The 24,391-nt window shown below is 45.5% G+C and overlaps 1 protein-coding gene across 2 annotated transcripts in view; it reads right to left on the bottom strand.

Moving 5' to 3' along the window:
* N (neurogenic locus Notch protein) overlaps positions 1 to 24,391 on the bottom strand; it is an 83,598-nt gene that overhangs the window by 6,357 nt on the left and 52,850 nt on the right. For both annotated transcript variants that reach the window (XM_050195631.3, XM_050195633.3), the window contains exons 4-18: positions 23,125 to 23,320; positions 22,889 to 23,022; positions 22,121 to 22,816; positions 14,457 to 14,684; positions 13,010 to 13,357; positions 11,247 to 11,978; positions 10,854 to 11,082; positions 7,316 to 7,517; positions 6,506 to 6,659; positions 5,257 to 6,360; positions 5,006 to 5,144; positions 4,706 to 4,865; positions 4,056 to 4,219; positions 3,581 to 3,964; positions 2,893 to 3,155 (exon numbers count right to left, since the gene is read on the bottom strand). In XM_050195631.3, the coding sequence (XP_050051588.1) occupies positions 2,893 to 3,155; positions 3,581 to 3,964; positions 4,056 to 4,219; positions 4,706 to 4,865; positions 5,006 to 5,144; positions 5,257 to 6,360; positions 6,506 to 6,659; positions 7,316 to 7,517; positions 10,854 to 11,082; positions 11,247 to 11,978; positions 13,010 to 13,357; positions 14,457 to 14,684; positions 22,121 to 22,816; positions 22,889 to 23,022; positions 23,125 to 23,320 (5,133 nt within the window). The remainder of the gene's footprint in view (positions 1 to 2,892; positions 3,156 to 3,580; positions 3,965 to 4,055; positions 4,220 to 4,705; positions 4,866 to 5,005; positions 5,145 to 5,256; positions 6,361 to 6,505; positions 6,660 to 7,315; positions 7,518 to 10,853; positions 11,083 to 11,246; positions 11,979 to 13,009; positions 13,358 to 14,456; positions 14,685 to 22,120; positions 22,817 to 22,888; positions 23,023 to 23,124; positions 23,321 to 24,391) is intronic.

The raw sequence follows: 24,391 nt of genomic DNA, 5'->3' as shown, positions 1-24,391 counted from the left end.
TAAACCCAGAAATTGTGGCAGCCTTTCTTGCTTTGTTCTGTGAAAAGTTTCACTGAGTGGTTTGTGAGAGGGTTGGTTAATAATTTACATAAAAATTGTAACAGCACAAACACATGCAACCACAAAGAAACAAGGATGAGACGCAGCGCTTGTGTCTCGTCCTCGTTTCTTTGTGGTTGCATGTGTTTGCGCTGTTACAATTTTTATGTCAAGTATGCACCAACTCGCCCAGAAAGAAGTTTTAATGAAGTTTTAATGGTTAATAATTGACTGATAAAGTTTGTCATTAGTGGTGCAAAACCACAATGGCTAGAGCGCGAGAAAAACCAGTGGCAGCAGGTTTGTAATGAGACCAAGTTGAAAAGAGTCAAATGCATACCTTAGGTTGACACTGAGAATAGTGGGTTCTAAGCTCCCTTGTTTAAAAGAGACCTTTTGTCATAGCACAGCTAGCTTTTATGTGCAGTTCCCAAGAACCCACAATGTCCAGTGCCCACCAACACCTACACACAATTGGCATTTCTGATCGAATAACTGTCTATAGTGAGATTGTAATGCTAGATATATTTTATCACCTTGCTTGAATGGAGTGTCCTGGCTACCCAGCCTACATCACAAATTCAGTTTGCCATGCTACATTTATAACACAGTAAAACCCCATAACGAGAAGAAAGGGGGGTAACCAAGGGACACGATTTTTATTAGTCATATAAGCCAACAAACACTGACACCAAGGACAACATAGGGGAAGTTACTTGTGCTTAATAAATGAAATAAGGAAACAATAAATTAATGGAAATGAAAGTAGATGAAAAAACAACTTGCTGCAGGTGGGTAACAATTGTTTTTTTCATCCACCTTGATTTTGTACTGCTTGGTCGAAAATCCCACCTGCTTGCTGCATCTAGTAAACGCGGATTGCTAATCATCATAACGATCTTGCTAGTTACCGCTCTCATATAGGCACATTTACCAGTTTTCATTGTAGAAACGTCTTACGCTGGTCAAATGTTTGCACCACTTATCTTTTGTTCTGCCCTGTTCCTACAGCGTGCATTATGCACGCTGTGCACGTTGCCTTGTCACAAGTTTGTTGTGGTGCTCTGGTGACGTTGAGCCCAACCCCAGTCCTGGTGATGATAAAATCCTTGACGCTATTCTCGCCAAACTAGAAGCTTCTGACGCAAGAAATATTGACTTCCAAAAGGATACCAAGCATCAGCTGAATGGCATTGCAGAAAAAATGTATGACCTTGCCAAACACATGTCCACTCTTGAAACTGACGTGGACAGGTTGGAAATAAGTAATATCTTCAATGACTAATTCATTGCAAATAAAAATAGACCACCTATCGGGCACTTTGGATGACCTAGAGAACAGATCTAGGCGAAACAACCTGATTGTGAAGGGCCTTCCAGAGGGGCAAACCGGATGATGGGATGAAACTTGGATGAAACGAACATTCCACGCGAGTTTCATGCAAGCCGTGGATGGCTTCAGTGCTTCATGCGAAGCTGTGGATTTTCTATGCGGTAGCGGCGAACAAACATATGCCAGTGGCTTCCTGATGCCTACGAAGAAAAATTTTTGAACTTTCAACGATATGTCATCGCACTTCGGAAGGAGCACAGCTATTTTGCTGTCTCAGGTAGGAAATGCTGATCCAGACACCTGTGTACATTGAGATGCCAGTGGACATGGCCATGGAAAAAAAGGGGTTCCAAATCAGTCAGCGTGCGGAACGGCGGAAATGCTAAGCTGCGCTGCGCAGTCATGTTATGTGCTTTGGCTGGCGGCATGAAACTGCACCCGTATGTCATTTTCAAATGCAAGACGCTACCTAGCACCCCACTGCCCCCAGGAATTGTTGTGCATGTGGAAGAAAATTTCTGGATGAACAGTGGCCTAGTCAGTGACTGGCTTCGAGTAATCTGGGAACGAAGACCAGGTGCCTTGCTGGCACGCCGGTCGATGCTCGTACTGGATTCCTTCCGAGACCACTGCACTGATGCGGTGAAGGCTTGCCTCACCGAGACGGCACTGACCTCGTTATAATACCTGGCGGCATGACGTCCATGCTACAGCCACTCGACGTGTGCCTGAACAAGCCGTTCAAGGCACATGTGAAGCAGCTGTATGCCCAGTGGATGGCCGACGACCCTTACGCCCTCACACCAACAGGATGCATGCGAAGACCCGATACTCCATTGCTGTGCCAGTGGATTGTGCATGCGTGGAAAGCGATACCAGCCGACTTGGTGCGTAAAAGCTTTAAAAAATTTGCCATCAGTAACAGCTTGGATGGTTCCGAGGTCAACTACATCTTTGAGAGTGGTAATGAAGCCTCGGATAACCAGTGACGTGGCGGTGGTCGTTTGAATAAATGTTCTGAAAATGATGTAACGCAAGATATAACCCGCACGAGATAAACGTGGGTGTTATACGCGAGGTTGCTTTTTTTTTTCGTGGAGTTCAATGTTGGGGGTGTGGGTTATACGCAGGGGCTGGTTATACGTGAGTAAGTACGGTAAATAAAAAATAAAATGTGTAGGATACAGCACAAAACAAAATAAATTTGCATGCAATGATCTGAAAAAAAGAAAAACAAATCCTCTAATTATGTGCAGGTTTTTATGGTAATCCACTCCATAATGCCCATCTTTGAGCGTATCCACTTCGATCCATATATGTAATATATAGGTGCCTTCCTGTATGCCACCTGTTGTTCCCATGAACACAGTTGCTCAGCCTGTTGATTACAAACAACTCAGTAATGCTTTTCTAGTATAAGTGTTTCAAGGCACTTTTCTTCCTCTAATATTCCTAGGATTTGAATTTGGTACTATCTCAATGCAAAGAAACTTTTGAAGACTGATAATTATCATACGTACCAGGTCCTCTGACGTCAACATTGTGGTCGAGATCACTGCCTTGTGGTGGGGTGAGTGCTTGCAACACTTCAGGCAGACGCACGTCTGCAGCATCCAAATGTTGCTGGGTCCATGGTCGAGGGTCCCGTTCATCCTCGTAGTCCGAGACAACTGTGTCCCCGCATCCAGAGTCTGGCGAGCCTCGTGCACGCTTTGCAGGAGGTCGCTCCCCCTCATCATCGCTCCATGCCTCTGGGGGTCCATCACCATTTGCTTGAGCAACTCTGCAGTGCAGTTTAAAATTAGTTGTGAATGTAAAAACAGCAGCACTTGTGCAGCTCGCCAATGAGAAGTCAACAACTAGCCATTCCTTCCATTCATATCCATTTATAATATACCTGTTTAATTAGCCAGATTTGGTCTGCATCAAAGCTAGAGGACAATAAAGTTAGTTGAAGATATGAAGACTTCAAAGATTTAGTTATAAAGTATTAAATCATAAGGAGTCATAAATGAACATCGCCGATGAAAGCGCACAGAAAATGTGGCACAACAGGTATAATACGAATGCTTCAATGAGTGCCCCACTTAACCAATGAACCACTCCAACTACATGCATACACGTGAGCAGACATAGTTATACAGGCATGGCAAACATACACAAGCACCCATTTATTTGCACGCTTGAGATCCCAAGCTTGTTACTTGCCTCATCTCTTGCCCATCAGGACCCTTGCGCCTTGAGCGGCGTCTCTGGCCACTGCTGGTGCTCAGAAATCCCTCGGGAAACCACGTAATACCCCGGGCACGTTTCTTCTGGGTGGTGAAGAGGACACCGATAAGAAGCCCAGCTAGCAGTACACCAATGAGGCCGATGACAATGTGAAGTGCACTAGTACGGCTGCCTTCGCCTCCAGCACCATCCTGCTCGGTACCGGAGCCTAGTACTTCTTGGATATGAAAAGGTGTCTCTAAGGCATGTCTGGCCTGTGCTGCTGCCAAGAATTCAGCTGCCTTGGCTGCAGATTGAAAGCATTCACTTCCCTGGGACTTGAGGCAGCGACGATTGTCAATTTCAAGATGCACAAGTGTTCTGAAAAAGCAGACAGAACTTGGTTCAGAATTTGTGCCACAATACTCTGGTGGTAGCATGAGCAGAAGCACCACAGGTCATCAATACTTACCCTGTGCGCGGCACAGGAAGGACAGAATGGTTGGGCAGTTGGCCTTCTGTTGCTTTCCAGGGGTAAATCATGGCCCGACCATTAGGGTCCTTTTTGAACAGCACATTGGTGCGTAGTGCATGTCCTATGTCACGAAGGAAGGCTACAGTGTTGTTCTTGAAAACCTGCAATATGGAAATACAACTGTTTAGTTATGAGCTCAGTGAAACTGTGTTTAACGTAAGAGTTGTAATTTTAGGCCTGCTCCATTTTTTTATGAGCATTCTTACAGCAATAGCCGTTATGAGCTCTTAGCCATTTGAGGACGCCATCAATATTACCGAATGTTTGAAAAAGAACCTGTCTTTGCACAAAGTGGGAGAGTACCATAGATACACCACCCAGGTTGATGCACAGATGTCATGGCAATATACAAGGTGTTACACTGCTTAATGACATGATCATAACATCACCACCGGTTCACTACAAAATGTAGTAGTACAACAATACACAACAGTCAAGATAGAACTTGGCACCTCAGATGCTGCTGCGACTGCATTGTAGTTTGATACAGGCCTGCAGGGGCTTTTTGGTGTTGCATTTTGCTCCAACACATTTAATTAATATTTAGTATGCTAATAATTATTGGGTAGTAACAAAGAGGAGCAAACCTCTGGCTCAATGGAAAGCATGATGACAATGGAACCCTCAGCAAGGTATGGTGGTCCTTTTTCACAGTCCAAGCCATCCCAGTTGCATTCTTCATTGTTGCAGCCTTGGTCACAGAATCCATTACCATAGTTCCTCATGCAGTAAGTGTCATAGTGTTCACTGTAAAAAGAAACAAGTATGTCAGTTACATTTATATTAAGACAAGTGGAGTTTGCTAAGACTACAATAAACTATAAGCATTCGAAAATTTCACTTTGATTTTCTTGGTATTTCTGTTATAGTAAACAAACCATGCTTACTTGCAAGGTTGAAGGTCCTTCTGACAGTCAAAACCATCAAAAAGGCAGTCAATATTGTTGCATTCCATGTTGCATTTGCCATCTCTGAACACATCCCAACATTTGATCGCAGCAGTACAGTTCATCCATGGGTTGATACCTAGTCAGGGCATAAAAATTTCACTGTTAGTGCAGAAATGTCAAAGCACACAGAAAAATATTCTTTGGTGACTGCTTGATGCAAGGAATGCTGTCATGCAGCCTGAAATTACCTAATGAACAGTCACCACCGTCAAAGTCACAGGCATACGTGTTGCACTCTTCATCACAATGGCGGTTGCCTGCCTTCTTTTCACACCGGCGCATGGTGCACTGCTTCTTTTCCTCTTCGAGGGATTTCAAAAATAAGTCATAGATGCCTTCCACAGGTGGTGCCAGACTTCCTCTGTAGCCACCATCGTACTCTTCGCAGCGTAGTCCTTTCCACCTGGCAGGGCAGTCACACTCTATCCTGCCACCTGTGACTTCTCTGCAAACTCCTCCATTTCGGCAAGCCCCTAATGTGCAGGCACTCTTACTGAGTTCTTCTTCAATTATTTCACACAGACTACCGGATGTCCTATGGGGGCAGACACAAGAGTGGCCCCGACACTGACCTCCATTGCGGCATGGCCACTTCTCACTACAGCTCTGGTTGGCACAAGTCTCACCACGGAAACCCTCTTGGCAGATGCACATTGGTCCACGAGGTCCAGGATGGCAGATACCACCATTCAAACAAGGGTTTGATGAACATGGGTCCACTTTAAGCTCACAGTGCCTACCAGCATGTCCTGGGCGACAGTCACAACGGTAGTCATCAATTAGCTGGACACAGTCGAGTGTGCCCACTGGATCGCAGGGCTTGGAGAGACACTCATTGACATCTCCTTCACACCGTGGTCCCACGTATCCTGGCCTGCATTCACATTCGTAGCCATTAACTCTATCAAGGCATGTTCCACCATGATGGCAGGCACCTTCAAAGCATTCGTTGACATTGTGTTCACACAAGATTCCTACTGTCCCATGACGGCAAGAGCACGCAAACTTGTTAACAAGATCATGGCAGGTACCTCCATTGTGACATGGATTGGGGTCACAGTCATTGATATTGTATTCACAGTTGAGCCCCTGGAATCCTTCTGGGCAATCACATTTGTACTGGCCTATTAGGTTTTGGCAGGTTGCTCCATTTTGACAAGGGTTGCTAAGGCATTCATTAACTTCGCGTTGGCAGTAGCTGCCTTCATAGCTTTCAGGACAGAGGCAGCGATGGCTATTCCCGATGTTTTCACACATGCCGCCATGCTCACACAGGTCTGATACCTTGATACCTGCACACAAACATGGGAATTTTTGAGGGATTTCACATATTCATAACAAAGCAAAGTTATGACAACAGTTATGACAACAGTATAATATAGAGTTCATCAAAGTGTTTTGTTCTTAGGCACTGTGGTTCCATAAATGTAGACTGACCTTTCTGCAATGCGGCATCTTCACATGATACCATGGATACATCACAAAGTAGACCAGTCCAACCAGGTTTGCAGATGCACCGGTATGTGTTATTGGACTGCTTACAAGTAGCTCCATTGAGACATGGTGTAGTGGCGCACCAGTCCACTAGTGTCTATAAAAGAAAAAAAAAAGTTTAAAATCACCTCACCTATAACTTTCATTTTCTAAAAAGGCAATTACAAGTGAAAGGAAGCTCTTCAGTAACCTACAGTGACATCAACAATACAAGATTTTTTTTTTTACGTTGCTGTAGTAGGTCCACATAGTGCGTTCCTAGGCATATCCAGACTATGAATAATGACGTATATGATATACTGCATTTATTCTTCTATAAAAAATTCTAAATGAGTTGTCGAAGTTTTCCTTCTTTTAAGCACACACCATGAAAACGAATCCTGTTATGAGTGCCAAACTATTTAGCACAGGGGGAGAGAGAGAGAAAATATATTGAAAAGTCCCTGCTGGGTTCGAAAAGGGAATTAAGAGGCTGAGAGGCTAGCCCCATAAAGCTCCCCTTTCCGTCAGACGCAGGCCAGGCCTTGAACCGTAGCGATGTGAATCAGTCACTCAAGACTTTACCTTCCATCTACAAATGGCACACATCCCACAGCACATCCTGCAGCACATCCCACAAGCATTTGCTTCAATGTGTATTCTACACAATGAAAAACAGTTTAAGCTATTAATAGATGCAGGCTTAATATGCAGTAGCTCAAGAAAATATATTTAGCATGAAATTCAGGAAAACAGTGATGTGTCACAGCCCACCTCACAACGAGGTCCCGTGTAGCCAAACGGACAGTGACAGGTGTGGTATCCAATGTGATTGACACAAGTGGCTCCATGAGCACAGGGCTGGGAGTCACATTCATTGATGTGGTACTGGCAGTTTGAGCCTGTGTAGCCTGGACTGCACTGGCAGGTATAGTTGTTTACACCATCGACACAGGTTCCACCATTCATACATGAGCTGCACAGGAGAAAGCAAAGGCACATAAATATCCTTTACAGTACCATTCCCAAGCTACAGTAAGCTTGGGACATATTCTCAGACAGTCAATTTTGGCGATATCACTTTCAATGCGCGCTTATTGGATTGTTGAGCAAAAATGGATGAGCTTACTGGCTGGCTGAGCACCACATCACACGAAACAGTAGTATCGCTGAAAGTGATCGTCCAAGAATGTGTCCCCTTATTTCAATGAAAGCACCTTTACAGATTAAATTTTTGAGTAAATTATATAAAAAGGGAATGTACAACTGGACAGTCTTATAAACAGTATGTCAAATTAACTAAACATGCACAAATGTATAGCTGGTTGTATGAAACACATCCTTCATGCCCTCCTTCACATAAGCCAGTTCTTCCCAAACTTTGTAGCTACACAAACATAAAATATTGAGCTGCAGCTGCAGTACCACAGCTTCTAAGTTCCTCTTGATTCTGTAGGGGTTGAAATTTCTTTGCGTAAGCAGTAATGCCAAAAATAATCTTGAAGATATTTTTTTTTCCTATTAAGAAATAACTCTTTCTATAACCAAAGTAAATTAGTCTGTAAGAGGAAATCATCTAGAAACAATGGCATGGTTCAGGCACTACGACACACATTACGAGCTCCATTCTGAATGCCACCTCTTGCATCACATACCTCCCTTCACATTGGACTGTCATCTGCATCATGCTGCATCATGAGGAGCTGCAGCTGTCTTTACCATCAAATTAAGATGTATGCTTGTTTCTTTGTCATTATTTGGTTATAGGTATCCATGTGTAGAGAATGAACAAGCATCTCTAAAATTTTGTCAGTACTTCTTTAAGCTAGAACTTGCGTTTTGCTCTAATATTTCTTGAGCCACTTCATGACTGCTGGCTGCATCTATACAACCTAGAGTTGTGGAAACATCAATGTATGCTATGTATAACATATGCACATATGTCATAGTGAATAGGTTATGTTACTTGTTCAATCACAAATCTAAAATTGTACACATGCAATTTAGATTTTCAGGCTCATTTTTTCATGCTGTATGCCTATTCAATCAGCAATTTATAATCAATAGTATGCTTAAAAGTGAGCATTAAAGGGACCCTGAAATGATTTTGACAATTTTGTACAAATGTACTGAGTCCTTAGAGTAGGTCTTTGTGATCATTCATTGGCGCACCTAAGTGCTCCGCGTAAAGCATGTAATTTATTATAAGGTTTTAAAAATGTACATCGCTGCCGATTGCAGCACACCGCTCGGCTGAAGTTTCAGCCGCCCCTAACAATTTGACGTAAATTGCCCTAATGACACTAGTAGAGCAATCTGATTGGCTACCCAGGGCACGTCTTCAATAATTTATCCAACTTTATGGTGAACAAATGTTGTTCGTAATAGTTGGAATGTTAGTTAATTTGTTTCTATAAAAAGAAAGTAACAGAAAAAGAATGCACAAGAACAATTTCTTGCAACACTTAAGCACTTCCGGCACACAGCAAGCGTCATCTGCTTGTGTTACAACGTGCTTTGTTTTGACGAGAGCTCCGCGGTCAGTGTCTGTCTTTTCGTGAGCACCATGATTCGCCTTAGTTGTGTTGTGGGCTGTAAACGTAGCGACTGGCAATATGTCAAGCTGTGACATCATGTCCCTCTGCAAGACAGCAGATGAGCGGAGTGACTACAGCGCATCAGACTGCTGCTATCCGATCGGCGCCAGGATTTGCGTGTTTGCAGCCGTCACTTTACAATGGAGGATTACTACCACAATAGCGTTTCCCGAGTCCAGTATTCGGTTAAATGCAAGCGTATGGGGACAGGGCCTGGCCGTTTGACCATGCCGTTTCACGGGATGAGCAGAAGCGCAAACGTGAATGGTCTGCATGGTGCAGCCACCTGGTGACACAGAACTGAGCCAAACACAGTAGCACTAACGAAGTGTATTCCTTTTTGCTGCTGGCGTAAATTTTTTGCAGGAGCGTAACCATTAACACATTGTTTTTGTAAATGTTTAAAATGATTTGCACTGGGTTAGAGCAACATTAGCTCATTGTTTGGCTGGTTAACCTCTGCGCCAACCGGTGGTTGGACCGTGCAGACCGATCAGGCCACTCACGTATGTCTACGCTAAAGTTCCTTCATCAGCTTGGGTTTATGCCTCCACTGTTCCATCGAAATGCCCATCTCGCTTGTGGTTACTGGAATACCAGATACATTCCGCGCTGCAACAGAATGCTCGCAACACACACTGCTTCGATAGCTCTCGCTTGGGGTCGACTGCCAAGTAGCTGGCAGAGAGTTTGGAGAGGCTTCACGCACTCGCTCCTAGAGGACTGAAAGTAGACACGGCGTGCGTCTACAAAATTTGTCCGAATCGTTTCAGGGGCCCTTTAGGTGTTTTACATGTTGAGTGGCTCATAACTGCAGAAAGCATCTTCTGGCGGGAGCATTATGCGAGGAAATTAGAAATCTTAAATGATCTGAAGGGAGAATTTACCACTTGGCTAGTTCTTTATATACTTAAAATTTGTACGCAAGAGTATGAAAGGGTCAGACTGAAGTGAGTACACAAACACAGGACATCAAGCACCTGTCCTGTGTACTACATGTGTTTGTGTACTTCCTTCAATCTGGCCTTTTCGTAGTTTTGTGCACAAATTTATGCAATCTAAAAGGCCATTCTATAGTTAGCATAACTCAATATATGTTGAGAGTGCTAAAAGTAAATATGTGCCTTTTGAAATAAAGCACATCCTACTTAACTTTACCGTGAACTCCCTCTATGAAAACCAGTATTTCTGAGATTACATTATTTTAAATTAAAGCTACTGGTAAACTAATTTTGCAAAGACTGTCAATGTTAATGCAATTAGCCTTCAAGTAATGTAGCAACACAAGGTATTGGTAAAGACACCTTTATTTAGAATCTGTAGTGTTCATTCTCAGATTTCTATTCCTTTGGGTTTGTTACCAATTTGCACATATGAGGAGCCTGTTCTAGCTTGGCAGCTGATAAGGCCCTCTTAGGCAGTCATGATTGAAGTCACAATGGGAGCAATATGCAGCTGTTGAATTTGAAAGAAAGAAAGCTTCACTAAGCGTGGCCTCCAAACCGCAGCCGGACGTGGTGTTGCTTAATTATTTTTTTAGAGTAATGTGATGTGATGTGATCGTGATTTGATAGCAGCACATTTAAGTGGGGCTTACTGGGCTAAGACCTAAACATGTTCCCACTGAGGCATAAAGCAGATTTGTTATGAGTAGTGTTTAAGAATTCACAGTGCATTTATATTCTCTGGTGAGTATATGAATTTAGGAGGCTCACCTTGAAGTGCAGTCTTGATCATTTGTTTGACAATTTGTGCCACTGAAGCCAGGAAGACATGCACAGGCATAGCTGTTGACATAGTCATTGCAAGTTGCACCATTGAGGCAAGGATTGCTGGCACACTCATCGATGTCTACAGAACAGTGCTTGCCACCAAAGCCATCCACACAAAGGCAGCTGTATTGGCCTATCCCATCAAGGCAAGTGCCTCCATTCTGGCATGGATCTGTTTAAAGTACAAGTAGTAAATGTTTGAAAAGCTGTTAGAAACACTCAAACACATGTCGCCATACTAAAAATACTAATGGTTTCACAGCTGATCAGTGCATGTTGCTTAAGTGCAACCTACACTGCAACCTACAATGACAAATGCATTGGAAGAGAACTCACAGGATGCACAGTCATCAGTGTTGATTAGGCAATCCCTGCCTTCATAGCCTTTCGTGCAGGCACATTCGTAGGAACCATTGGTGTTGATGCATGTGGCTTCATTGCGGCATGGTGATGATACAGCACACTCATCAATGTCCTCATCACAGAGCCTGCCTGTAAAGCCAAGTTTGCAAGAGCAGGCAAAATCTAGATAATTTGAAGATGGTGAGCACTGTGCACCATTTCGGCACTTATTTGGCGAGCAAGGATTCAGTTCAACCTCACATGTCGGTCCTGTGAAAGGCACTTCGCACACACAGCGGAATGTGCCCACTAAGTCAATGCAACTTCCACCATTGCGACAAGGGTTCGGACTGCAGTCATCCAGGTTGGTTTCACAGTTGCGCCCAGAGTAGCCTTCTATGCAGGCACATGAGTAGTTATTCAAGGCATCGTGGCAGCTGCCTCCATGCTGGCACGGGTTAGATTGACATTCATCGATGTCTTGTTCACAGCGATGGCCACCATAGCCAGGAGGGCAGTGACAGACAAAATGATTCACTTCATCTTCACAGGTGCCACCATGCTGACATGGGTTGCTGGCACATTCATTCACATTGGACAGGCAACGAGCATCGAAGTAGCCGCGAGGGCAGTTGCACTTGAAGCCATTGATGAGATCAATGCAAGCACCTCCATTTGCACAAGGGTTGCTGGCACATTCATTGATGTCTGTTTCACAATGAATACCTGAAAATAGACAGCATATCATGAGTTACTCCCCAGTGACAACAATCATGCCGTATAGATAACATGCTCTGTCAGAACATAGATATCCTATGGATGTGTTAAATATGTCCTGTGGTCATCCCTCACATGAATGCTTGACCGCACTTTCTGCACCCTGGGGGCATCCCTTGCATGTATGCAAGGGACATCATGGGGACATGCGGTGTACATTTTACGGACATACGCTAGGTCCTTTTGCACAGTGCTTGCCATAATTTTGTCTATTACAGTTGCAGCAGACACTGCGCAACAGATACAACGGGCAGAGCGCCCACACATCAAGAACAGATAGATTGCGTGTGCACATCATGCATGCACGTACATGTGTGGAGGTGCAGCATACCCCTAATTCTTCTAGGCCTTTTGCTAAGTGCAAGTGGCTTATTGAACTAGTTGAACTTTTCAAAGCAAATTGCATCAGAAAATTTTTAAGCACAACATACAGATGACCTGCAGACATCCTAGCTTCAGATTGTAATTCAAACATACAAGAAAATGTAATTCTGTTACGAGGAAACTCAAGACAAAGCCTCAATTTGAGGACAAATATTCATGTATTGGGTATGTCAAAAAAGGTCCATGTGGGATAACCTTGGGACATTCATGGTAGGATATCCAAAACAGGTCCATGTGCGATATCCTTGGGACATTCGTAACAGGATATATGAAACTGGACATCCAGTAGATGTCCTTTTTGTATCCAAAATTATGCATGGACATTGTTACATAATTCGGATGTCCTATGGTTGAAGTGTTTTCACTGTGTTAAACTCTCTTGTGGGGATCATAAAAACATTGACAGATTTATTATGAACTAGTATTTTGAAAATTGGGGTGCTCAGCTGCATATTTTCGTAAGAAAACATCAGAAGGCATGCTATAAAAAGAAGTGCTGCTGTGGCAGTTGATGCGCATTGTGTAAGGAGGAGCACAACATAGAGTAAAACATGAAAAACAAGTAAATGGAAAGACAATGTTTATATTTTACATACCTGCATATCCTGGAAGGCATTCGCAAGTGTAAGAGTCAATCCCATCCACACATGTTGCACCGTTTCGGCATGGGTTTGAGAAACATTCATTCACATTGAACTGGCAATCTGGACCAGAGGTACCACGGCGACAACGGCACTGGTAGCCATTTACAAGGTCTTCACATGTGCCACCATGCTGACATGGACTGCTTAAGCACTCATTGATCTGGTTTTGACAGAGAAGGCCTGTGTATCCAGGGTGACAGTTACACGTGAATGCATTTGTGCCATCTATGCAATCTCCATGGTGGCACGGAGAGGACTGGCAGTCATCCATATTAGTTTCGCAATTGCTTCCAGTAAAACCTGCAAAAAACAAGAAATCTGTCTGATAGTGCTTCCTAGGCTGTAACCATTGGACTCTTGCCAATGAGCACTTTTCTTTAAAATATTGTGTGCTTTAAGGCTGTGTGTTTTTCCAAGTTTTTTGCCCAACATGGTGTACAATATATTGCATCTGAGCTTATCATAATATTTATTCTTTTGTGGATGTGTCTGTGTGCAGTGAGGCATGTGTCAGTGCAAGGACCTATGCATGTTTGTGACATGACCAACACAATTATGTGGTTGTGTGGATGGTCTCAGTAATTGTGCAGTCGAATAAACTTGACTGAGTATCTCGACTTAAGTGCACACTCAATCATTTGTCACCAATGTCAGTGCCCTTAGTCAACCCCACATCAGATTATGAAGCAGACCACTTGCTTCATGGTCACAATCACTATATGGATCATGTGAAAGACAGTGTATTAAACGCTTGTCTGCTCGAATTTTACAGTAATCAACAACCTGCAAGGCATTTTGAGTCTGCCATGAATTTATTTACACTAATTTGGTCTGACCAACTAGGAACATTGCTGTCATCTCAACAGAAGTTTGTGCAAGAAACACCCGACACAGATTTTTATGCTATGCTCAAACCAAAAAGTGTTTGAATGCACGAGTGTCGGCTCAGTGCAGCCTATCTATGACACAGTCTGCTGCATTGTGCACACAATAATCGGCTACCAACTGTGTGATACAACCCCAAACACACAACGGGTGGTTGGTTTCTGTATTGTTTTGTTTTTTAGCACTGCATACCAACATAAGGTACCAAAAGCGATTTGGCCTTCAAGTATTGCTGTACAGCCACTATACCTAAACTGGTTTCTAATCTTTATGAGATTTGCAATTTTAAAGATGAGTCATAGGCAAATGTGAGCTCATTGTGTATAGCAGGCACTACTATAATAAAAACTGGCCATAGCTATTCATATCACTGAGCATGCACCCTTTAAGCTCTGCATGAATTTCATGGAGCAACTAAGCACTGACTGTTTCACCTTCCAAGTCAAGGTATGCGGAAAAGAAAACAGCAGATTGTTGCTGAAATTTAAAAGCTGGCCTAGAATGGGGAACAAACCTGGTGGGCAGTGGCAGGTGTAGCTGGCGATTCCATCATGGCAAGATCCTCCATTACGGCATGGAAATGAGGAACAGTCATCTTCATTGGTCTCACATTTTTTGCCTGAGAATCCTACAGGGCAGAGGCATTGAAAGCCATTGATGCGATCGCTGCATATTCCTCCATTTAGGCATGGGTTGGGCAGGCACTCATCAATGTCCACTTCACAGTGCACACCCCGGTAGCCTGCATTCAGACAAGAAGTGTAGACGAAAATGATTAGAAATAAGCATACTTTCTTTCATGGTTCATTGCATGGTCTCAGCATAGGGCAATGGTCTTATTTGTGGCGCTTATATTTCTGGAGGTTTAGATTATAGTGAAATAACTTAGTTTACCTCCTATGAAAAAATATTTCTTGATATTTGCAAGTTCTTTTTTTTTTTAATATAAGTGAATAATGTGATCAACTTCTGCAAGGCATTCCTGATGGGCATACAGTATGCTTGTCTGTCCATAAGCAACACCTACTTGGTGTATATTAATGTCAGCTCTCATAGCAATGAACTAGAAATATTGCATGTAGCTGTATTTTCTAATGTGCCCCTTCTCATAATTAAGCATCAAAACAATTAAAATATGCTGTCACTATTTGTTGAAGGCTGAAAAAAGGCAGAGTATTGTTGCAATAGCAATTATACGGTCCCTCCAAGCAAATTTTTGCCATTGTCATCGCCGTGAGGTTTCAAATATATTGAAGTATATGTATGCTATGTGCCACACCATGCTATATTACATGCGCTATATGCAGGTTATATTGCCACACATTCCATCACTAAAGTTTCTCCTACCAGGTCTTACATTCTTGGCAAAATTATTGCCCAGAATTTTGAGAATGGCAGCCCACAAACAAATGTCATAAAACAACACACCAACAGTGTATGCCTTTCATATTAAATCTTGTCAAGACTTAAATGCTAAAAGTGCAAAACAATAGAGCTCAAACCTTAAAATGATGTAATTTTATTGGCGCCGCTGTGCACTACCTCAGGGATCGGCCTAAGAAGGAGGTTTGAAACATGCCCGATATGGAAAGTCACTAAGAAAGACGTTGACTTTAATTAATAAATATAAATGAAATTGTCCGATGGCAGGATTCAAACAGAGGACCCCTAGCACAACAGCTTGTGTTTACATAGTAAGATTACTTCAATTCATACTGCCACTACAGCTACGAGTCTTACACTTCGTGTAATATTCTAGCATTTTGCTATCGCATTCATTGCTTTGCCTTTATGGTGAAACTCTGATACTTCTACACAGAACCTGAAGTTCCAGGGTGCAAATATTAAAAACAATGTATTTCTTTAAGCTCATGAAGTGATGAACAAGTAAACAAACGGTTATTATTTTTTTTTGTCTTTCTTTAGAAAATTATGCTTAATGCAATATGATGGACTTCCATTACACGTATAAATTCACCTGCCAACTCACTTAGGTTTATGCAAATGGCCACCCATCATTTTAATAATTTTCAGTCATGGTCATTCTGACAGACTAATTTTAGTGACAAAGTGGATGCTACCCCCCCCCCCTTTTTTTTTTTCTTCTTTGACAGCTTGTAACCTAGCAGTGCTATTTCTTGCAATGAAATGTGTGACTGGATGTCTCTCTTTGTTTTCTGTCGATACACAACTGTCAATGTTGCCATAAGTGCATATAGACAATGACGCAATGCAAACAATGAAGCAATGCAATGCAGTGAATATTAATGATCATGTAACTGCACTGCTTCATTGTCTATATGCACTTATGGCAACATTGACAGCAATGCAGTTACATGATTATTATTATATTAATGATCATGTAGCTGCACTGCTTCATTGTCTATATGCATTTATGGAAACATTGACAGTTGTGTATCCACAGAAAAAGAAAACAAAAAGAGAGATATCCAGTCACACATCTCATTTTGGGTAAAAAAATAAGCGCGTATCATTTGCATTACATTTGAATACCCCGATTAGTATACTCATGCAATAACTTCTCTAATTATGAACCAGTCGTGTGCGTGTGTACTGGACGTAACACTGCAGGCGCCCCAGCGATCGTGTTATGAATGAAATGGCCACCATGGGAAAACAGGAAATAGACGCCTACATGTATTAAAACGCCGTTCAGCCAGTGTTCCCCGGCTGCGTGTTTTTTCAGTGGTCGTACGTAGCTGGACTGCCTGTCTCACGCCGGGTCGCGTACGCAACTGGCCGTATCAGCATCATCTCCATTCTCACGAAAATGCTTGCCGCCGCTGCGGCTCTTTCCTCCTTGTCTTTGCACGAGACTTTCTCACTCGCTTTTGGGGAGAGAAAGGCCCCATCGCGGGCCTTTTCCGATACCATTGCGTTTTCATACACGCTGGCCTGTTGCGCTGACTCTGAGCAGTCCTCTCTCGCCGCAGTCGGTGTACACACGTTGGCCGGCGCGCTCTAATCCACCTCAATCGGGAAATTATCGAGCTGGACTTGTTTGTCATGCGCTTCTCTCAGACTCTATCCCTTCTCTCCATTCGAGAGACACGGCAGCCGCCGCCAAGGGTCATGGGAGTGGTCTCCCCCCCACCCCCTCTCTCGCGGGCCTTGCTCGCTCAGCCCCACTTGGGGGCTGGGAACGCCGCAGCCCAGTTGCAGCCGCTGCTCGGAGGCACACTGCCGTCGCCGCATCCATCTTCAGCCTTGCGCCCCACTCTCTTCCTCCACACCTTTTGCCCTTGCTCACCCACGTGATCAGTCCGCAGACCCTTACCCTCTTCTTTTTCACACAGCCGCCGCGTAACATGACCGAGGAAGCAATGGAAAGGGCGACGCTGCAGAAAAAGGAGAAGGCGGCCTCAGGTAGGACGGCGCCAAGCGACCACCGCACCGCGGCCCCGTCCAAAAACGAAAAACCAGTTCCGTGCCTCTCTTTCTTGAGCATCTCGCGCGCGTGCGATTTTTCTTCGAACCTACTGCCGCGGTATTGAGTGGCTGCTCTTGGCACGCAACATTTCGTACCGACTGCCGCTCTAACGTTCACTTTTCTCGGCGGCTAAACTAGGCCAAGCGCCCTTGCGGCACGCGCTGAACAAACCACTAAATTCAACTGAAGCCTCCTGTAGGAAATTTATTTCAAAGGCGTTCTGTCAAGTCGATCGTTACAGCGCAAGAGAAATTAAATACGCTTCAGGAACAATGAGGGGAATGCTTTAATCACCGGCGCTATATGCGCGCGTTTAAATCAGCACGTTAGCTGCTCAGGTACTCAACAATATATCCGGTTTGTGGAATTCGCTTCCGTCCGTGTTCAGAATTTATGCGCCGTGATTGTTATGACTAATTTCTTTTTTCTGCTGTCGGCATGTTCACGCAACTTCCTAAATGTTTATGACTTGACACTGCGATGCTGCGACACACGCGCTATCAGCGGTGTTACGTGCCGACATTCATCAGCTGGCCGTCTGCGCAGCGGTGAATGCATTCTTCTGTTAAGCTAGCGCTGGTGCTTTGAACGCCTGGCTGCCGCAGAAACTATTAGTCCTGCTGCTAGACGTCTGACAGCATCGCACAGCATTTTCAAAACACCTCTACGAAGAAAAAAAAAATACAACTGCTTGAAGTTCACGCCTGTGGCCCGTTCACCTCGACCGGCGCGTTATGTCGTCGCCACGTGTGCGGTGTCGGCCACGTTGGTGCGACTAACGCGAAGCAGGTCTGAGGTCATGAATTACGATGGAGCGCGAAAACATCTGCACTACGTCCGTGCAGCGCGGGGGCCTCTTGCGAGAGACATCTGCGTCCGAAGGAGGAGGCTGCCGCAGTGGTGTGCCGGCACTTCCGGTCGGATCTGGCGGGAATGAAAGGCCGCCCGGAGAGGAGGCGCGGATCCCTCGTCGTTTTCCCATGCCCACGGGAGCCGCCGGGTCTCCTCCTCGACCAGGTGCACGGAGCCTTTTTCAAAGAGAGACGCCGCGAGCGGCTCGCTTTCTGTCGACTCACGATTGCGCCGCCCGCTTCCTCCTCCGTCTTCGGAAGACAGAATTGCCCTCCCCTCCCCTATCACCACCTTAGCAGATTCGTATGTTAGTCACCGCCTACGTATATGCTTACGCAGGGGTTTGCAGTTTCCGGTATTTGCCGATCATAAATGCTGAGGACGAATAGTCGATTACATTGCATTAGGAATTTGGTATACGCCGAGAAGAGCGCACGGGATATGCTAGTCACAACTATGGAAGGCTGGGTGGTGCATTTGACACAACCGCCGATCAAGAAGCTTAGTGTAGTCTGATAAGGTATTCTTTAAAATCTATATTTTCGCTTCGAAGTAAGAGTTTGATTATTAGAAACGAAAATGAAGGTCGAAGCTTCGTTGAATTTCGCGCCGAAACCTCAGCGCCGGCACACGTCAGTGTGACATCTCGAATTTCAATGTACTTTCTCGTATTTGAGTCGTTGTGGCCAAGCAAAAGTTATCGAAAACTTTTAGTTCAGTCTTGGCTCCCTTTAAATGCCCATCCTTTATGTAGACTCCCCATGACTTTGGGACCCTCGCTTGCATACTATCTGTTACTTATTCATTCTTATTGAAGAGAGAATAAACTAAAATTGACGCGGTGTCGGCCGCTCCCGAAATCCCGCGGCACCATGGCTGGCCGGCCTAAATAAACCGTGGCTACGGCGGCTACGTCTTCGCGCCGCCTCCCACAAGTTCAAACTGCGTGTACGCCACTGTCTTTGTGAAAATAATGTTTTTTTTTTTTTGCTTCGCAATGTAAATACGTGTAAGCCAGACTTCATCCAGAATGGGCAGAGCAGCATGCTGGCAAGGGCTACCACTCTGCTTGTGCGCAGCTGACGCGTTATTCACGGAGGAAAAAAAAAAAATGTAGCGCGGGGGTGGGGGAATGTAGATTAGCAAGAAAGAAAAACGAAAGCTGTTGAGAAATGCAAAAGTAGTTTAGAATGAATGCTGATAGGTACCCGCATAATAGCGAGAAATAAATACTGGAAAACCCCGATATCAAGCCGCACGCACTCGAGCCAAAGCAGCCACTATAGTGGCTTGCACGAACGCAGCGTGACAGAACCTGCGCTACAATCTGAACGCGCGAGAGCTGAATGGCACGCATTTTCAATACTCAGCTCCTGTAGATATGCGCCTTTGTGCAGCACTAGAAACTGTTGGCAAAAAAAAAAAAAGAAGAAAATAACGAGCGTGTAAATTTGTGGTTAGTACTTGCAAGCTCTTTGCTTTCTTAGAGCTGCTGATTACAGCTCCCCAGAGGCAGGGATCCCAAAAGAAAGCAGCCGACAGAACGACAGCGTTCGTTTCTTCCAAGTGTTCTTGCGTAAGAACAGCTCTGTGAAGTCCGGGCCAGGACGCATCTTCACAAAGCTGTTCGTGCGCAAGGACGACTCGTGCCAGAATTCACAGTCGGCCCAAGAATGAGTTTCCTTCAGCAGGTGGAATCGTGCACTAGCGAAACAACCCTAACAACGGCACCGCTGGTATTGCGAGGTGCTTATATGCACGTTCGCGACTGGGCGTGAGCTCTATGGCCCGCGTTACTTACAGTCCCAGCGAGAACAGTGGTCGTACCTTTCTCACGTCCTCCCTTCGCAACTCTTCTCGTTTACCCGATGCTCCGAGTTTTCTCACACCGTGTGCACTGGACTTGAAAGAACTGCTTGCAGTCAGGGTTTTGTTTGTGTTCTCTCTCTCTTTTTTTTTCTTTAGTAACTTTGTTTCTCTGCCAGTGTGTGTGTACATGCGTCGGCGCCGCCGTAATCGCATTTGCGCCGCGACTCCAGCCAGAGTGACGCGAAGTGGCGAAGAAACGAACGATTATTTCTTCGCGTGGTCCCGACGTGGGAAGATTGCTCTGGGAACAACTTGAGAGCGCTCGCTGCTGCTGGGTTGTCGGCGCTGTTTTTCTCCTAAAATTTTTTACTGGAACTGCGACGCGCACGTGCACGTTTGTTTAGCGTAAGGCTTAGTCGTACCTGGCTGCGAGTCGCGTCCAGCATTCGAGCTCACTGCATGCGTGTGTTATGTGTGTGTGAAAGCAGAAGGGGGGTAACGCTTGCACGTGTGCGCGCATGCGTTTACTTTCCTTCTGCATTCTGTGCCGACGATCCCTTGATGACGCATTTCCTGATTAGTGCTAATATTTCTTGGTGAGAGGGAGAGATCGCGATTAGGAAAATCTTTATTCTGTGTTGTTGTGCGGCAAAGTCCATATCGAGCCTTCATGTTACTTATTCGCGCATTATTGCACACTGTTTTCAGGTACTATACATTTATGCACTTGAGTAAGCTGATTACACAACGCACCACACTCCTGTTCGTATTTTTTTATGTAGTCTTATTGTACTAAACAACAATAAAGTCTCCCGGCGAACGAAAGTACCAGTCAAGCTCCTCATCTTCTGGTGTTTCAAAAGACAAAGGCACGTGACGCGCTTGCCACTTGCTGGCCAACTCATACTCAGAAAGGACGATCTGCCTTTGGTGACACGCTGTGGGTAGTTGTCCTAAAGCCATACACGTACAGCGTCATCTTGCGCCTTTTTCTTTTGCTTTACGGTAACGACACCATGCCCGCCCTGGCGACGGCGTGCCGCCGATGTCAGAGGTCCGATTGACAGGACGCCGGGGCACGACCTCCTCCTCTGTACCGGACCATGCGCTGCAGCCCGACAGCCTCGCCGAAGAACGGCACTCAAACTTCCGGGACCGCGCATTTATGCAAAACCCAGACTCTATCGTGGGCTTGCTCATTTCGCTTTGAACTTGCGCTCGCCGCGTGGTTAACTACTGGGCAGTGCGGGCGCTGTGACCGACTTTTATAACGCCGGCCGACGACGCTGGTGTGGCACTGCACACTGAAGCTTTGTTAGATCAACATTTGGAGGAGGAGGGGGAAAGAAAGATTCGTACGCCACACTGAAGCAGGAAAATTGGTCGCCGCAAAGCAACAGCCATCGAAAGTGGGGCCCGTGTGTGTATACCTCTCGCGAAATGCCCTTCAAAAGCGCGCGTGCGAAGACGTTGGGAGAGAGAGCAAAGGGGAATAACGTACATAACGTAGCGTTTTGCCTTCAGTGTCTCTGTTAAATTACCTAGGAGCACATGAACTTACCTACAGCTGCAAAAAAAAAAAAAAAGCCTGGAGACAATTTGGTGCGATTCCGTCTTCAATGTCCCAGACAGACAGACCCAACTGCCCTTAGCATCATCATCATGATTAGTATTATGAAGCTGACATATTCTCTTTGCTAGTATGTAAACTAACACGCTACTACGAAGCTCTTTTTAAGCAAGAATATCAACCTCATGCTCTCCATGTCTTTAAAAATGACCTTGTTCATACATATTTTAGCAGAGCTTTAGCAAACATGCTCTCGGTGTAACTCCAGAAGAGAAGAAAGGCAGTGAGCAGCTCAGCGTCGAATGTTCAATATATTTGCGTATGTATGCAAATGACGGCTGTTACGGTTGAGATACATAACGTAAGCTTTGTTTTGATTGGGTCAGTCCTCAGCATCCGAGCAGGAGCAAGGTCAGTAGTTAATGCTCCTGCTCAGACCGCTTGCAGGCACCGTAAATACTCGCAGCAACTCTACAGTGGACAGGGGCACACTTACCGGGCATGCAGACGCAGCGGAAGCCGCCACGCTCGTCCAGGCAGGTGCCCTCGTTCTGGCAGGGGTTGGAGTCGCATTCGTTGATGTTCACCTCGCATCGGGGCCCGGCGAAACCACGGGTGCAGTTGCAACGGAACGAGCCAGGCGTGTTGACGCAGAGGCCCTGGTGTTCGCAAGGGAAGCCCTGAGCGCACTCGTCCACGTCCTCGGTGCAGTCGACGCCCTGGAACCCATTGGGGCATGAGCAGAGGTATGTGCCGTCGATGGGACTTGTGTCGCAGATGGCACCCGCGTGGCACGGATTGCTGGCACACGCGTCGTCCAAATGGCACAGCAGGCCCGTCTTGCCGGGCGCACACTGGCAGTAGAAGGAGCCGACTCGGTCGTGGCACGTGGCACCGTTGAAGCACGCGGCCACGGCGCAATCGTCAATATTCTCCGAGCAGTCGGCGCCCGTCCAGCCATTGACGCAGATGCACGAGTAGCCGCCTACCGTGTTGGTGCACGTGGCGCCATTCTTGCACACGCTGGGCCGCATGGCGCACTCATCCACGTCCTTGGTGCAGTACGGCCCCGTGTACGTGGGCGGACAGTGACACGTGTACGAGTTGACGCCGTCGAGACAAGTGGCGCCGTTCTGGCACAGGTTGCCTGGACAGTCGTCCACGTTCGTCTCGCAGTTGGTCCCCGTGAAGCCTGCGCAATAAACAGCTGTCAGTGCCGTCCATGTCACGACGGAGAATCGCGTGCTCGTCGAGCGAGCCTTACCAGGAGGACACGAACACTGGTAGTTGAGGGAGTCGATGGGTCGACAGGTTCCGCCATTCATGCAGGGGCTGGGCTCACACGGAATGTACTGGGATTCGCAGAGATGGCCCGTGTAGCCGGGTTCACAAGTGCAACTGCAAGGAAGCAAGCATTATTGTCCATGCCCCCTGAAAGTTTGCCTCAACACCAAAATTAGAATAATTCACGTGCCGTATTTTGCTTAATCTGAGGCTTACCTGAAGGAACCCTGGTTGTTGAGGCATTTTCCATGGATGCAGGGTCTTGTTTGGCACTCGTCCACGTCGACCGCGCACGAGGCTCCGCTGTATCCCGGCGCACAGATGCACGAATACGAATCTTCCTTGGATTGACAACTGCCGTAATTTAGACAAGGCTGGGAGGCGCAGTGGTCCACCTTGTCGCAGTACTTGCCTGCATCGATCGATAGGTGTGCCCAGATCAGTTACCGTGCGGTAGCTTACGTAAAGTTATGGCATGTAATGCATTGCGGTCTCATAGCATGAAATTACAGCCTCGCTGTATTTTTTACAGTATATTCCTGTAAATGTGACGGCGTGTTTTTTAAGGTGCCGTTAAATGAAATCATAGACGTCTGTATTTCTTACGGACAGGGCTCAAAGTCTCCCTTCAGAGGAAGGGGGGGGGGGGGGGGGGGCTCTCATAGAGCGGCGACTAGTATAGCGCGCGCGCACACACACACACACACACACACACACACACACACACACACACACACACACACACACACACACACACACACACACACACACACACACACACACGTGGTGGTCCTTCGTCTCCGATGAAGGCAGGACCACCTGCCGAAACGTTAGGAAAGTTATTTTTCGTGTCTGCCGCACTAGGGCCTTCCTCCTGCATGACTAAATGCGATTCTAAGTGACAGTCGGTTTCGTCACAACTCTCATAGGCCACAGTAGTTGTGTTTGTGACGTTTATTTTTGCTTTACTTATTTGGTGCTGAAAAAAGCCAATTTCAAGCAGGTGTAGATTAACCAAATTTTATGGGTGTTCTGCAAATAAATATATTATTCTGAGTGTACCTCGGGCATTTATTTAATCTGCCGATTCAATGAAACACTTTAAAAAGTGGCATATTGGATTTTTTTTCCCAAGATAATTCGGGAAGGAAAGGGTTAGATATGTGATCTCAGAGAAAACAAGTGTAGCTCCAACACAGAACATTAGTTGTTTTGCTTCATTGACAACCCCAGGAACTAGAACAATATATTTTATGGTTTCACACCTACTTACCTACAAAAGTGGACAAAAGGCATGCGTCCCTGGTATAACGGAGCACTCATAATATACAACTAAACGAATGAAAATGAACTGCTAACCTAAATACACCAAGATTAACCTTCACTGATACACCAGCAGGTAGCTCCATGCTCAGGTGACTCATGAAACAGTATGCTGTGCCAAGAATCTTGGTCGAAAAAGAGTGGTCACCATCTTGTGCAG

Source organism: Dermacentor andersoni, chromosome 1, assembly GCF_023375885.2.
Source record: "Dermacentor andersoni chromosome 1, qqDerAnde1_hic_scaffold, whole genome shotgun sequence".
Lineage (NCBI taxonomy): Eukaryota > Metazoa > Arthropoda > Arachnida > Ixodida > Ixodidae > Dermacentor > Dermacentor andersoni.
This window is presented reverse-complemented; position numbering and strand designations above follow the sequence as displayed.